This window comes from Parasteatoda tepidariorum, chromosome 3 (assembly GCF_982258835.1).
Source record: "Parasteatoda tepidariorum strain Cologne lab strain chromosome 3, Ptep-v5.0, whole genome shotgun sequence".
Lineage (NCBI taxonomy): Eukaryota > Metazoa > Arthropoda > Arachnida > Araneae > Theridiidae > Parasteatoda > Parasteatoda tepidariorum.
The window spans coordinates 61324291-61342317 of NC_141757.1; the positions used below are offsets into that span (position 1 = coordinate 61324291).

Below are 18027 nucleotides of genomic sequence, written 5' to 3' on the forward strand. Positions count from 1 at the left end.
CCAATTTTCCCCCCTCTTTATCCATTAAGTGCCAACTCAATTAATTTTCTTAATTTATCAAGATACTGTCTTCCACTACTCTATTCAATGATTAAAAGTTGTCTAGAACAAGAAGTTTTCACGGGTGATAATAATGGCAAAAATATATAAATTTTTTACTTTAATTTAAATAATGATTGCGTGGTGATCGGTATTTAGAATGAATAGGTGATTTTAGAATGCCTTGGTGTACATTTCTTTGTCTAATTACGTATTTAAGTTGTTTATTACTTAATCAGCATATATAATATAGCCATAAGATAAAATATTAATCAGCATATATATTCGGTACCTCTGATCTTTTCAAAACCGTCCGATCTCTCAACTAATGACGGTTTAAACTGAATGAAAAGAAGCTTGATCACTGATAAAATAAAAAATATTAAGATTTCAATTAGTTTTCTCTTTTCTCAATTTTTTTCAAGCACTCTTAAAAAAAATTTCAAATGTCCATTAAAAACACAATCGATGAACTATCAATTTTGCTCGACGTGTTTCATGATTATAATTTTTTTCTCCAAATCTTTTGTCTATTTATCCTTGAAGTGCCGACACCATTAATTTTCTTAAATAATCAATTTACATTCACTCACTAACTTATTCACAGCTAAGAAGTTGTCTACTCCAACAAAGACGTGCTAATGACGAAAATATATCAAATCTTTTACTTAAACCCAAGTAATTAATACAAGATCATTCGAGGAAAAGTCACCAGTTACCAGTTAATTAAGTTCTTATTTCATAAGGGAAGGTTGGTAGAAGCTTTGATGGAGAAACATTAATTCCAATATATTTTTGGTGCCGACGTTTTTACGAGATTTTATTTTTCATTTTATGTTTTCTCCATTAATTTTTTCTAGAACCTGAGAAGAAAGTTTGTCTCGACAAAAGTAATCTTATCGGGAAAACATGTCTCCTTTTACATGATCTCTTATCCTCTCTTGTTTTATGGTATTTGCTTCAGGCCATAATTGATCTGAACCATCGTAGAGAGAGAGGTCTTCCTTTTAAATTGCTTCATTTTCAGGATGGGAGATGCTATTTCATGGTATTGAATTGCCCAGTCAATCTTACTTCGACAGCAGAAGACGGATTAATACTTGTGTAATGAGATTATTTCTTCACTTTCAAAATTTTAAAAAAAAATTGCGTATGAAAGGGTGTCTTTTGATCAATGTTTCTTCTCAGAAGGCAGCTGAACTAACTTAGACAACATTTATTTTTTACAAATTCAGAATATAATAGTAAAGGTCGTGATACTAGATTTTGTAGCTCGTGATTGCTTGTTTTAGAATCGGGTCCTTAGATTCCTTTCAAAGTTTTTTTTTCAATTTCAGCTTTTAATTTTACTTTCATTTTGCTCGCTTTTTTTAAAGGTCATTAAGCTAAATCAAAACATACTTTTTCTCTAACAATTAAGATGTGTTTACCAATGTCCTGACACCAATTAACCCTCGTGATTAATCTGATTTTGAGTGATTTTTCTATCCTATGCATTAAAGTTATATATTCTGATTTAGATAAATAAGTATGAGCTGTCGCCCTCGATTTTGAAAAGTATTTTATTTTAAATTTTAATCATTTTCACGAGATTTTCACGATATTGCGAACTGCCTTTGGTGACTAGCTTGTCTTTCTCAATAATAGTAACCAATCCTAATGCACAGCACAGCTGAGTTTAAAATTTCTAATTCTTCAACCCCTCCTCCAATCCTAAAACCCCTTAATTACCCCATAATCTCTTAATTAGTTTTAAACAATAGTAGGAGGCTTCGCCCCCCTGCTCGCTTGCGCTCGCCAACCCCCGGAACTGCTTTCGCAGTTCATTTCGGATTACTTCGCAATCCGATGCTCGCTTTGCTCAATCATTGGATACGTTCTTAACGTCTAGCTTTTGTATACTTTTTTGAACACTGAAGTTCCGAAAACTTTTCACTGTAGAAAATTCTAAACCTGTGCATTTCAATATTAATTTGAAATTGAAAACAGTTCACATAGTTTTCTTAATCACACTATTCTAAATTTCAGTTGTTGAGAAAAGTAATTGTTGTAAGTTTTGTTTTAAAGTCTTTCCCACCAGAGGGCTAAAACCATGTGTTGTAAAACAGTATGAAATAGTACTGAACGCCGGATGTAAAGCATCGGCTTCGATGAAGATAATTTTGTGAGAAATGTTTTGATAATTTGGTGAGAATTCACCCGATTAGACATATGATGCTCACTACGTGCTCTTGCGCGCCGAAGCCATCAATTAAAACGTATTAGCGTTTTATATAACATGGATTAGCCGTATGATGCTCACTACGTGCTCTTGCGCGCCGAATCCAATCAATTAAAAATGAAAACTGTTGCCAGCGCGAGAAAAGAAATATCATCGGTTTTATTGATACATACGTACGTATTAGCGTTTTATATAATATAGATATTAACCAAAAATTTTTTTCACCGTCTAGCTGTTGACCTCAACTTTTGCCCTCGCAGAAGTACTTTGATTTCAATTTTAACTATTTTCAAGAGATGTCAGGGATATTGTCAAAGCTTTTTTATGTAATGAATTTTAGTAATAATTTAAAATCTGCCCATCAGCCATTAAATTACTCAAACCACCGTAAGTACGAGTTTGGGACATTTCAGCCAAATAGGCTGAAATATTAAAATTATGTCTATCTCTGCCGTAAGATAAGATAGAAAACTCATCCCAATAGTCCATTAGGTGCTGTACTACTTCCTCGCGCACCTCTCGAGTCATAATTTGAGTATGGTACAAAGAAAGAAAATTCCCTCACCAATAATTGGTATAACAGTATGCAGTAATATAACACCTTTTATGTTTAAAGTTTCTACAACCATTTTAGAAAGGATAAAAAATATATTTAAATAATTACTTCGCAACCAAGTTTTTATTTCGATAAAAATACGAAATAATTGTAAATAAATACTCAAGGCATAACTAATTATTCAACACCACTTAAAATATACCTTTAGACTGCCTAACAAAATGAATCCAAATAAATTCATAACGTATAACTAATTATTCAACACAACTTAAATTATTAATAAAGACAACCTATCAGAATGAATTATTATCGAAGACTGTAGCGTTGCTGATTTAGATAGAGAAATAAAGTTTATTAGCGCCACATAAGAGAAATAAATTTATAAACTGCAAAACAAGTAGCAAAATTTAAATGAATATGAAACGTCAAATTCAAGAAGAATTTTTTAGAAAAAAAATATTTTACGATGAACAGATTCTCTTCGTATAGAGTTTTTTTAATAACTTTTAACTATCACAATTTTAAAATAATTCTAGACACGGAATACCAATTGCTTTTGACAATAATATATCTAGCTGTAAGTGGTAGTAAGTGGTTTCTTAATAATGATTTTGAAAATCTCTTTGTAAAAATTAGCTTCTATGTCTCAAATAGGTTTATATCATACAATATAAATTGTATTATTATATTTTTAGAAAATAAGGTTTAATGTTGAACAATAACGTTAGCACCTTAAACAATAATACGATGCACATTTACAGCAATTCCTATGAGGCGTTCATATGAATTGTAATTGCAATTCACTGTATGTTCCTGTTACACTGTTGGAAATTTCTCGGAAAAAATGATTAAATAACTTTGTTATTTTACCATATTCAAGTAAAAAAGCCAAAAAACAATAAATAAGATGGTATTCAAACTGTTAACTGAGAGAAAAGTCATTTATTAACTGCTTTCATCTTATATGGTTATAAACAACCAGAATTTTATCGCAGCAACTAGGTCCACCTAATGAAGCCACTTAGTTTTTAGGAGCTCGTTTCGTGTAATAGCCGTGAGGGCTGTCAATCACATGACTGACAGAACGGGGTTTTGAGTTCCAGTGTTGACACCACAATATTTCCTCCATTCCTTTCAACACAGTAAGAGTTTCCAGTGTCCTACACTCCTTTTGTGACTCTGGACTATTAAAATACGATACACTCACTCAAGCTAGTATTTCCCTTCTTAGACGATTGGTGAAACAACCAGATAAACTAATTATTCTCGATAAATTAATAACTACATAATTTATAAACTAATTAACCACACTCCACGGTTCATTTGATAAAGCACAACTCAACTACAGCTTAATTTCATGGTTTTGAAACCATATCAGTCGTAAATGGTTGAAAAAACTGTATAATTTAACATTTATGGTTTAGCCATTCTAATTTTAAACGGAACAGCTTTAAAATATGTTCTTTACTGTAAACTTTACAGTTAATTGGATGGACAGACTACTGTCGGTTACTTTACCTTAATTTTAGAATGAAAAGATTCACGATTTTTTTAAATCGATTTTACAGTTGATTATGACACTTCATATTACTGGTATAAGATATTATTGGGGGAAATTACAGAATGAATAACAATTGGGATGAGCAGTATATACTTGTAACATATTACCGTTCAAATTTCAAATGTAACAAAAAGTTTCAGGCACGATTTTTTATGTACTTCATAGCCCATCACGGCAGTTATTATTTTTAGTATAAAATTTTATTGAAAAAAAGATACCAGATGAATTGTTATTGGAATGAACAATATGTTTAACATATAAACGTTCAAATATCAAATGCAACAAAAAAGTTTCAGGGATGATTTTTTTATCGATTTCACAGTTAATTATGACGTTTCATATTACTAGTATAAAATATTATTAAGAAAAAGATACCAGATGAATGTTATGAACAGTATGTTCCTGCAACGTATAAACGCGTTCAAATATAAAATGCAATAAAAAGTTACAGGCACGATTTTTTAAAATTTATTTTACAGTTAATTACGACTTTTAATATTACAAGCATAAAATAATATTAAAGAAAGATATCGGATCAATTGCAATTGTGATGAACAATATGTTCTTGTAATATACAAACGTTTAAATTTTAAATGTACCAAAAAGTTTCAGAGCGAGTATTTTTTATATCGATTTTACAGTTGATCTCAACATTTAATATTACAAGCATAAAATATTGACGAAAATTACCAGCGGAATTTAAATCGTAATGATTTTCTATACATTTCTGCTATTTCTGCAAGTTCTAATTTCAAATGGAACAAAACGTTTCAGGCATGAATTTTTGAGAGACTTTCAATACATTTATTCTGAATAGAAAAAACTGCTTTTCGGACAAAAAAAACCTAAATTCATTTTAAAATTCTCTGCGAGATAGTAAAGAAAATTGAGTCATTTTGCCCCAACCACCAAAAGTTTTTCAATTTCGCTGAACGCGGTCAGTAAATTTTGTGTTTCCATTCTCTCACAATTCCATCAGCGTACTTTTGGTAATGTTTTTATGATGTTCTAAAAACTGCAACTGATTTTTGACAGAGAGGAAAAGTTTACTTGAAGTAGTCATTTTCTTACCTTAATCTTGCAGCCATATCTGTATGATTATATAGAATTATGTTTCTTACTTCAACAGTAGCTGTCAATTTCTCAGGACTATTCTTTTTATCAGTGTAGAATGCATCGAACATACACTTCCGTTTTTGATTTTAAATTTACTATTGTGTAAGAATTCTCTTATTTTCAAATAAATTATCTTTTGCACAATTTTTTAACCAGCACCATTTTTTAACTAGTACAATATTTTTTTAAATTTGAGTATTTGGTGTACGAAAATATATTTAATTATATTATGAATCATAAAAACTTCGTCATGACGATAAGAAAAGACGTAAGTTAACGTTAAAACTCGCAAATTATTTTTAAATAACTAAAAGTATTATAGGTTTGAAAAAGAATTACGTAAATCTCACTTAAAAATCTTTTATTTATTCATTTCTAAATATATAGAATTGAAGAAAAGTAATTCAAAAAACTTCAATCTATATTTCATGGAATTTTAAGAATTTATATTAACACGTTTATTGTTATAATAATTTTGAGTTAAAATATACTATTTGCAATTTTAAAAAAAATAATAAAAATTTTGTTAAGCAAGTTTAAAGTAATTAAACATTATTTAAAATACAGTATTACGGTACGAAATGAAAAACACGATTGCTATTAGCTGTTTTAACTATTTTAATGTATAATAATATTTGTGACATTTTTATTAGATTTTTTCTTTAACCCCTTGCCAGTATCGCCTAAATCCAGTTCGGGTAATTACTACGTGCAGTATTTGTGATACCCGAACTGAGTTCGGGCAGGAGAAAAATTAACGTTTTTGTTTTGTGAAGCCCGAGCTGAGTTTGCTTCTACTTCAGGATACTTAATTCACTATTTTTCTAATAGATGGCATTAGCCATCCAGCAGATGGAGGGAAAATGTGGGTGTTGTCAGCTCCTCAGATAAACAAAGACACACTTGGAGTGATAAAATATATGTATTGAAAATCATATTGTTGTGTTTCTATATTATATTATACTAGGTATATTATATTTACCTTTAAAATTTAGTTTAATTTTCTCTAATTGAAAAAGATGTGTTTCTAATCTATTACTTTTTTATGTGCGCGTAAAAATTATAAATATAGTAGTTATTGCATTTAAAATTTTATTTTTGTATTAAAAAACCATTTTTTAACTTTTATAATAATATAAAGAACAAAATGAAACAATCAAAAAAAATTTTCTTTTTTAGTCCATTTTTCTGAAATATATGTCACTTTAAAGGGGTTAAATATATTTAGTAATATGACATTAATTACTAAGTTATAATTTATGATACTTTTTCACTAAACACGTTTTTGATACCAAAATATAAACTAAAAACTATAACATAAAATATTAAAACACTCCTTTGATATTAATATAAATTATTACAATAAATTTTTAAAAAATGGATCGCATTATGAGTTTTGATATTCGTCATCTTTTCCCACTCATCTTCGATCTCTCTTTACGTGGGGAAAATTCAGATCAAATTTAGGTACTGTATAGTAATGACACTCCGGGTAAAAACGAAAACTTAATTCAGGTTATGAAACCAAAATGTATGGTATTTAAACCATTAATTTGGTAATTTTCAGTTCATATATGCAACGGTTTATTTGAAATTCTGGTTTTCAAAGCACCCAGTAACTAAAAATACCAAATTGGAAAGTAAATTGAGCCAAATGAATGGTTCCTTCTACCATGCTCTAAGGTATCATGATAAAATTATCAAGGTTCATCACATTTACCAAATTTTAACACATATTATAAAATTATATTTTATTTCTAATTTTACCAAAATCATTACCAAAGCTCTTCCACAAAAATTACCGAGCTTTTAAGTGCTCCCATTGAGCCAGAAACACAATGAATTTTAGAATATTCTGGTAATTTTGACCATTCTTCTTTTCTCGGTGGAACATATTAACTGCTATTTTGACACAGCGTTTTATTCAACTTCAAATTTTTTTAAATAGTTTAGTTACTACTAATATACTATTTGACAAATAAACATTGAGATAAAATACTGCATGTTTGGGATGTTATGACTTTAAAAAGCAAACGTACAGCAAATTATACTAAAAGAATTGTTATGCAATGACATTTTGATTTCTTATAGAAGAATCTGTGGTTGGTGAAATAATTATTCAAACCAGGAATATTTTCTTCAAAAAAGAAGACGAATATAGGTTGCACAAGCCTGAACTCAAACTCAAGTAAGGAATGAGTTAACTTTTTGACCTTTACGGCTAAGAAAACGTGTAAGGATCAGACATAATATTATCTAAACACAAATCGTTATAATCGTTTCGGTACTATAATAAAGCACTCTAACTCCCATCACACCTTTTTCCTTAACTCTCGTATTTTCTTGATTATTCCGTTTGATCTTGTTTCTCTTTCTTATTGGTCATTCCTCTTTCGTTTCTTCCTTTGTAAATTATTTATACTATCTTCAACATGCCTGTGTATCTCTCTTCCATTTTGTGTATCTGTTACCGCTAAAGTAAAGAAATCAGTTATTCAACAGATTGCACTAGGAAAAAAATTTTTTGTTGCATTTATACAACAACTTGATCTAGCTTAATTCGAGAGCGGGAATTTTGAATCTCAGATTAATTTTGCTGCTATAGCTGCAGATTTTTTTAAGAAATTTCATTTTTAGATTATTTTTGTTGAAATGTTCAAGTTCAAAAACGTTATATAAAACGGAGGATCTCGTAAATGTTACGACTAAGGTTTATGGTAGTTAGGGCACATCATCAGGATTTAAATTGCATTAAAAGCCATGCCCGGAACCTATCGCCGATCAAACCTAAGAACGCTTCCCCATTAGAAGCTATTCAGAAGTGCACGAAGAAGCAGTTCAAACTAGACGAGCCCCTAGTGGCGTATGACAACATTTCCGGACATGGGTTTCTAAACAATTTTAACCCTGATGGTGAGCCCTAACGTCTCTAGATGTTATTTTCGCCTGTGTTATCCAGCTAACGTTATATAGGGTGATCTGTTAAAGTACCAAAAATTGTTTTATTTCTCAAATTACCCAAACATTCTTCAAACTAACTAGATAATCTGTTTGTCCCCTACTAAGCACACGTTAAAGAGAAAATAAGACAACAATGACAGACGGAACAACAGCAACGTTTCTGTACGTTCCAATTAAAATAAAGTTATTTTCGCTATCTAAGAAAATACTACAAGTTACTACAATCAAACAAACAACACATTAGTAGATAGAATTAACCATCTATCACATTAAAAACTATAATAGCAAAAATCAAATGGTTAAAATATCATTACAATAAAAGAAATTATCATAATTTCATTTGTTATTTTTTTGATATCTAAAGAATGAAGTCAAAACAATCAACAAATTAGTTGATTGAATAAGAAAAACAAACTTTAAGACTTTAACGATACTTAAGCCGTTAATGCCCTCATTACCTTGAGAAATGGGGTAAATTCTTGATTCCGCATTTTAACGGGGTAAATCTGCAGATTTACTAGGTAATGGGCACTTTTAACATCCTCTCAGCTTTAGCTATTACATATCAAACACGGAGGAAAAAAAATCTGGTAAAATTACCGTGTTGTATAGTAATAACACTTTTAGTAAAAAAAAAATTTTAATAATAATTCTGGTATTTAATACCAAACCATTCATTTGGTATTTTTTCCATTCATATGGTAACGACTTACCGCAAAATCTGTTTTTCAAAATTATAATTCTTACTACCACGCATTTAGTTGAATAATACAAAACGGAAAAGTAAATTTAACCGAAAAAATGGCTTTTATGCCATGCTCTAAGGCAGGGATGGGGAGACAACGGCCCGCGGGCCAACTGTGGCCCGCCGGAAGATTTTATCCGGCCCGCGGACAGAGTTTTAACTAGCCGATCAGTGGCGAATATATCTACTTTGTTTAAAGCTATTTTTGTTCTTTCTTTTTTAACAAAGTACTGATGACCTTTCCACTTTCTCTATTTTTGTTCTACTAAACATAAATTAATTAAAATAGTTAGCACAAACAGCTTTAACTGATAAAATGTTGAAAGCAAAAGTTCTTTATAGAATAGCTGTAGATTAGCTCCAACTAGTATTTGTCTTTCTCGAGGAGCAGACATATGGAATCTAATATGGGTGAATTGTACTTCACATGAGGCTGACTACGCGTTTTAAGTTCCAACGAACGGATTTTTCTGCCGGCTCGAGCCCTAACATAATTTACTGCGTATGGAAAGGTTGCACACATACAACGTCATTGTAAATAATGGTGAAATTATTAAATGTATAAAATGGCTACTGCCTTTTTGAGTTATTTGTAAACATTTTTTATCCCAAAATGGCGACTAAAAATCGCAAAGTTGATGTAGAGTGACATGCACTCAATGATGAATTGACTTTATTTTATTTCAGAAGTTTTTACTCGGCCCACCAAACTTTTTTTTCTAGATTTTTGGCTCACGACCAAAAAAGTTTGCCCATCCCTGCTCTAAAGTATCATGATAAAATTACCAAATTTTACCAAATGTTATTATGAATTCACTTTTTTATAATTAATTTTACAAAAATAATCAGCAAAGTGCTGCAGTAAAAATTATCGAGCTTTTTGATATTCCAATAGTTTAGACCAGGAATGGGTGAACTTTTTTGGTCGAGGGCAAAAAATCGAGAAAAATTTTTTTGATAGGCCAAGTAAAAACTTCAAAATTTAAAAGAAAAAAAAAGCGATATATAGATTTTAATTTAAGTATTTAATGATATGAATGAAATAGATCTAAATTCTAAGGTTCATAGTTGAAAATTCTTGTTCACATATACAAGATTAAGTAAACATTACACTGATTTTCTGGGCATGAAATATTAAATTTTGGAAACTAGCTTTTGTTAATTTATGCTTTATGGTAATTTATAATTTATCAATTCAAGCTTTGTAAAACTCAAACTTTGGCATATTTAGAAACAACTGCTTCAGATGATTGTTAGATTGTTCACTCGTTGGAGCTTAAAATGCGCAGTCTGCTGCAAGTGAAGTACAATTCACCTATATTAGATTCACTAAGTCTGCACTTCGAGAAAGACAAACGATAGTTGGAGCCAATCTACGACTATTCTATAAAGAACTTCTGCTTTCAATCCTTTACCAATTGAAGATGTCTGTACTAACCATTTCCATCAATTTATGCTTTGTAGAGCAAAAATAGAGAAAGTTAAAAGGTCATCAGTACTTCGTTAAAAAAAAGAACAGAAATAGCTTTAAACAAAGTCGACAAGAAAATAGATGTATATTGTTTATATTTGCCACGGATCGGCAAGTTAAAATTATATCCGCGGGACGGATAAAACCTTCCGACTTGCCACAGTTGGCCCTCGGGCCGTTGTTTGCCCATCCCTGGTTTAGACCACACTTTTTTTCTCAGCACACTGAAGAAGGTTCTTCATTATAGTACCGCAACGATTGTTATGTCTGCTCATGTGACATTATTTGTACTCGTTTTTACTTTGTTTTTACTTTATTTAAGAATTTAAATACTTAATTTTTAGAAAAACATGACATCATTATTTATCTGAGCTATGAACAAAACAGCGCATCAGCGGTAATATTTATTTGGTTTCTAAATGTCAATTTAAGTAACAAAAGCTGAATTAAGTTCAAATCAGAAGTTCAAGACGTAAGAAGAAAATAAAAAGAAATGAAAAAGTGAAATTTTAGTAAACAAGATCCTTAACGAAGAAACCTGTCTTCAAGAAAAGCATCTTCTTTTTTTTTGTAATGTATCTTAAATAATAGCTAAATAATTTAAACTTTCTCTTAGATTTTTTCTCAATAAATAGTTATTATAAGCTTTGTTTTGTAAAGAAAGCTAGTAATTTGTAATTTTTCAATCAACAATAGCTGAAAAGTAATTCTATATATTAAATTTAAAGTTTTATTCAAGTTTTAAGTTGTATAATTTGAGATAGAATGATGATTGAGGATTACATAATACAAATCCAGGAAATATAAAATATATTTTCTTGATTTCGCCTTCCTTCAATTCTGCATACAAATAAATATATATTTATATAGATAAATAAAGGATGTTTATTAAAATTAAATGAATATAATTTGCATTCATTATTACTGCATACTTATTTTATAGCGATTTCGTTGCATGCCAATTTATTATTTTTTCGAGCAATGAAAGTATAAAACTTTCACTAAACAATTTCAAATAATTACTCCACAACACCTGTGAAATCAAGTGAAAAGAAAGTGCCCCAGACCACCTGTCGATTCTTGGATGTGAAAATATAATTCTTTTTATGTTATTTAATAGCCACATAATTATTATTATTCAAGGGAAAAAATGACCCTATTTCACATAATCCAGAATTATTAGTCTTATTCTAATGTATTATTCTAATGAATTATTCTTTTTATTGTCTTTTTTTCAAAGGAAATATTTCGTTACGCTTTTTACATATGCAAAAATTTGATTTTATTTATAGATTGCCCGATTTTATATTGGTTGGGTTAATGTATTTACTTAGAATTTGTTACTAAAACAAATGATTAAGCGTAAAAAGCGATGCTGTAGGTGATTCAACATATATTTACATTTAAAAAATTGTGAGAAAATATCCTAACTTGATAGACTTTTTTATAGAGCAATTTAATGACTGAGATTAACTTTTTATTTCGGACATAGCTCAAAATATGCGTTTAAGAAAATAAACATAATTTGAAATTCGCGTTCGACAAATGTATGTAGTTTAAAAAACACGTTTTTAAGAAAATGATAACATGTACAATTGGTAAAATAATGGATAAGATGGCCATAATTTAATCTCTACAAGAAACTTTTTATTTTGGACATAACCCTAAATATGAGTTTAAGAAAATAAACATAATTTGAAATCCGCGTTCGACAAATGTATGTAGTTCAAAAAATGCGTTTTTAAGAAAAAGATAACATGTGCAATTGGTAAAATAATGAATAAGATGGGCATAAGTTAATCGCTACAAGAAACTTTTTATTTTGGACATAACCCTAAATATGCGTTTAAGAAAATAGACATAATTTGAAATACGCGATAGACAAATACGTGTAGTTCAAAAAACGCGTTTTTAAGAAAATTGTAACATGTGCCATTGGTGAACTAATATCTAAAATGGTCATAAGTTAATGGCTACAAGAAACTTCTTATTTTGGACATAACCCTAAATATGCGTTTAAGAAAATAGACATAATTTTGAAATGCGTGATAGACAAATGTATGTAGTTCAAAAAACGCGTTTTTAAGAAAATGATAACATGTGCCATTGGTGAACTAATATCTAAAATGGTCATAAGTTAATGGCTACAAGAAACTTTTTATTTTGGATATAGCTCTAAATATGCGTTTAGGAAAATTGACTCAGTTCGAAATGTACGTTCGGAGAAGTGTAGGTAGTACAAAAGACGCGGTTTTTAAAAATGATAACACGTGAAATTCTTAAAATACGCCATTAAAAAGGGCATAGCTTGAAAATGCGTGTATAAAAAATGGGCGTAACTTGAAATGCATGTTTTAAAAAATAGACGTTGCTTAAAAACCGCGTTAATGAAACTAAGTAGAGTTAGCTCAAAATTGTGCAAGCATGAGTTATTGACCATAAAAGAACCTCTAAATTTTTCGTGCTTTTTAAATTATGATATATTTTTTGACCTAATTTAGCTGAATGAATTCATCAACTATAATATTGCATTTTTGTTCTTTTAGTTTTCCGTTTTAAGACAGAAATTTTTTTCATAAAATTTTTTTCAAGTTACGTCCATTTTTTATACGCATTTCAAGTTATGTCTTTTTTTCTTACTGGAGCATATTATCAATAGCTCATATTATCATTCTCTTAAAAAAGTCGGATTTTTGTATTACATGCATTTTTTCAAACACATCATTTCAAACTCTGTCTATTTTTTCAACGATGTTTTCGTATTTTAGACTGAAATTTGGTCACATATACTATGACATTCTGTTTTTCGGAATTTTCTAACTTAGTTTTAAGATAATATTTGAAGCAATAATATTGAAAATTGTAAATTTCTTTAAAATGCTGCTGCTTTTTTGCTGCTTTCAAATCATTCCATGCAAAATAAAACAAAAATTATTTTTCTACTTTATCCTAATTCTGAAGCAGCCGGAATAACAATTTTCAACTTATATTGCCAAAAAATACGTAATTTGTTGTATGAAATTATTTTTAATATTTTGTTGATAATGAATATTTTGATTGCGAAGCAGTGTAAAACATTTTATTCCCCTATGATTAAATTTTCGGAAAAAACTTTCGTTATCGGTTTTAATTTAATCTCGAATAAAACATAATTTACTTCATTTATTGTTCTTCATTCAGAATTTCTAAATTGTTTTTTGAACTTCTTATATTATATTTTAAAGGTATATTTTGATTTCAACAACCATTTTAGTTGCACGCTACTCCCTATTTTAATTTTGGGTGATTTAAAGTAGGTATTAAAAGTAAACACTAAAGTTCATATTATTTTTAAAAGAAAGTATATACTTACTCAAAACCATATTATGTATAAAATAAGACAATCGAATAAAAACGAATAATACAAACGATAGTCCTGTTAAGATTTTGTTGATATTTTTATGGCATAAAGATAACATAGATTAGTAAATTAATTTCATTAATTAATTATTTGTTTCAGTTAATTAATTTAAAAAAGATTTAATTTTATTAATTTAATTAATTAATTTAGCTTATTTATTCAATTAATTAATTTACTTAATTATTTAGTTAATTGATTCGATAAAAATTGATTTTAACCACACACTCTTCTGTATTTATTCGACAGATTTGTTAAAAAAGAGTTTTCTCTTGTTTGATTTATATTCGTTCTTATAGCTTAAACTTTGTAAACTGTGATAAGAGTACGATAAATGTTGCATACACTAGAATAATATGTTATTAGATAAACAATAATGTACCAAATATAAAATTTCAAGACAGGCAGTTAACAGTTTTTTTTTAATTCTTCTGCATAGTTTCAGGTAAAATAAAGAAACTCTTTCGAGCTTGTTTATAATCCATTGCTATTTTTTTGTTTGTCATTGAGCAAACACATTTTAATTTATATTTTTTAATAGCTAATTTTTATTTGGAATTAATTCTTTTTTTTAAATGATATTAACCATTTTACTCTTGACAAATAACAATCTTATGAAATGCAAAAATGAAGCTTACATTAAACTTTCGTTTTCAGATTCACAGCAATTTTTCATGAAAAACACGAAGTATGAAATTTAATATCGAAATTTTGAAATGAAACAGATTTTAACTTTAATACTTTTTGTTAGTCAAAAGAAACAATACTTTGATTTTTTTAAAGCAAATTGAAAATTAATTTATAATTTAAAATGCACTAATTTTAAAGGAAGACATAAAAAAAAATTTTTTTTTGTTAATTAAATTTGTGTTTTTGAATGCAATAACATTTTGCTATTAAAAAAGACGACATTTTAAAAAGATTTAGATTCTGAATTCATTTTAAAACAATTAGTTTTGTTCATATATGAAAACAGTAATGCGAAATTTGTAATTAAATTTGTATCTTTTCAAATGCTTTAAATTCATTAGTTTTTAAAATTCATCAGTAACTATAACACAAAATTTAAAAAATAACGCTGAAATAAAAAAAAATTTCAGAATTATTAATTTTTTTTCCATCAGTGAAAAATTAAATTCAAATTTAAATTTGTAGGGCATTAAATTAAAATGTTTGAAATTCATAAATGTCTATAACACGAAGTTTAAAAAAGAATATGGAAATTAAATTTGCTTCATAAACCATTTCTTTTTCTTTTCCATTCATGAGAGACGATATTTCAATTTAAATTTTTATCGCATCAAATTCAATATTTCTTAAAATTCATAAATGTCCATAACACGTAAAAATTAAATTTGTTTTTAAAAATCATCACTTTTTCCATTAATGAAAAAAGGCATTAGAATTTAAATTTGTATCGCATCAAATTCACTATTTTTTTTAAATTCATAAATGACTATAACACGAAGTTTAAAAAAGAAGATGGAAATTAAATTTGCTTCATAAACCATTTTTTTTTCTTTTTTCATGAGAGACGGAATTTAAATTTAAATTTTTATTGCATCAAATTCAATATTTCTTAAAATTCATAAATAGCTAAAACGTGTAAAAATTAAATTGTTTTTAAAAATCATCACTTTTTCCATTAATGAAAAAAAGCATTCGAATTTAAATTTGTATCGTATCAAATTCACTATTTTTTTAAATTTATAAATGACTATAACACGAAGTTTAAAAAAGGATATGGAAATTAAATTTGCTTCCAAAACCATTTCTTTTTCATTTCCAATCATGAAAGACGAAATTTAAATTTAAATTTTTATCGCATCAAATTTAGTATTTCTTGAAATTCATAAATGGCTATAACACGTAAAAATTAAATTGTTTTTAAAAATCATCACTTTTTCAATTAATGAAAGAAGACATTAGAATTTAAATTTGTATCGCATCAAATTCACTATTTTTCTAAATTCATGAATGACTAATACGAAGTTCAAAAAAGAATATGGAAATTAAATTTGCTTCTAAAACTATTTCTTTTTCATTCATGAGAGACGGAATTTAAATTTAAATTTTTATCGCATCAAATTCAATATTTCTTAAAATTCATAAGTGTCTATAACACGTAAAAATTAAATTTGTTTTTAAAAATCATCATTTTTTTTTCATTAATGAAAGAAGAAATTTGAATTTAAATTTGTATCACATCAAATTTAGTATTTCTTGAAATTCATACTTGGCTATAACACGTAAAAATTAAATTTGTTTTAAAAATCATCACTTTTTTTCATTAATGAAAGACGAAATTTAAATTTAAATTTTTATCCCATCAAATTTAGTATTTCTTGAAATTCATAAATGTCTATAACACGTAAAAATTAAATTTGTTTTTCAAAATCATCCCTTTTTTTCCATTTATGAAAGAAGAAATCTGAATTTAAATTTGTATCGCATCAAATTTAGTATTTCTTGAAATTCATACATGGCTATAACACGTGAAAATTAAATTTGTTTTAAAAAACATCACTTTTTTTTTCATTAATGAAAGAAGAAATTTGAATTTAAATTTGTATCGCATCAAATTTAGTATTTCTTGAAATTCATACATTCACGTAAAAATTAAATTTTTTTTTAAAAATCATCACTTGTTTTTTATTAATGAAAGACGAAATTTAAATTTAAATTTTTATCCCATCAAATTTAGTGTTTCTTGAAATTCATACATTCACGTAAAAATTAAATTTGTTTTAAAAATCATCACTTTTTTTTTTATTAATGAAAGACGAAATTTAAATTTAAATTTTGATCCCATCAAATTTAGTGTTTCTTGAAATTCATACATTCACGTAAAAATTAAATTTGTTTTAAAAATCATCACTTTTTTTTCATTAATGAAAGACGAAATTTAAATTTAAATTTTGATCCCATCAAATTTAGTGTTTCTTGAAATTCATACATTCACGTAAAAATTAAATTTGTTTTAAAAATCATCACTTTTTTTTCATTAATGAAAGACGAAATTTAAATTTAAATTTTTATCCCATCAAATTTAGTATTTCTTGAAACTTTTTTTTTTTCATTAATGAAAGAAGAAATTTGAATTTAAATTTGTATCGCATCAAATTCAAATTTATGAATGATGTAACATGAAATTTAATAAAGAATGTGGAAATTTAATTTGTTTTCAAAACCATTTTTTTCTTCCATTCATGATTAACGAAATTTCGATTTAAATTTTCAGCTCTACAAATTCAATATTTTTCGTAATTCATAGCTGACACTAACATGAAATTTAAAAAAAAAAAAACATAAAACTGAAATCTTACCTCTCATCTTCACTAAATCCTCTAAGTAAAAGAAACCTCCAGCTTTTTCACGTGCACAACATCCAGAATCCGTCTAATAATTCCAATCACTCACAATACTCCTAAACGTAACAAAATTCAAAACCGGCGAACTTAATTCCACTCTTTTGTAAGAAAAACAACAACAAAATTCCTTCCCGGTGAGATGCAATTGGGATTCTTCCCTGACAAAAACCGAAGAAAGTCAGGGAGTCTTAAGAGAAAGGATGCTGCTCACTAACTGACCCTGTCTCCTTACCTTGAGCTCGACAAGAACTGATTGAAATAGCTTAGGAAAAAAAGCTCGTAAGCCGCCGCCGGCTTCTCATGAACGAGTAGCGCGAGTAAAATAGGAATGAAGAAGAAAAAGATGCTCCGGGCGGAGTTGTTAGGCTTCCTTTTTCTTTCTGAAGGGATTCCCTGGATTGGGTATCAATGCATTGGCCCTTGACAATGAAATGCGTGATTGTTTGCATAATGCTGGATGTATAGTTGAATCATTCAGGCACAAAATAATGATTTACATTAAATATATATATTCAAGATTTTTTTTCTTCTGTGAATTATAGTAAATTAGCATTTATTTATTTATTTTAGCATTTATCTGTTCTTCCCG

The 18027-nt window shown here is 28.0% G+C and overlaps 1 protein-coding gene across 1 annotated transcript in view; it reads right to left on the minus strand.

The window, feature by feature from the left end:
* The window catches only part of LOC107452034 (uncharacterized), a 142717-nt gene extending 124895 nt beyond the window's left edge, over positions 1 to 17822 (minus strand). Inside the window, exon 1 of the mRNA XM_043044315.3 lies at positions 17394 to 17822. Within this exon, the coding sequence (XP_042900249.2) occupies positions 17394 to 17400 (7 nt within the window). The 5' untranslated portion in view covers positions 17401 to 17822. The remainder of the gene's footprint in view (positions 1 to 17393) is intronic.
* Between the last annotated feature and the right edge of the window lie 205 nt (positions 17823 to 18027).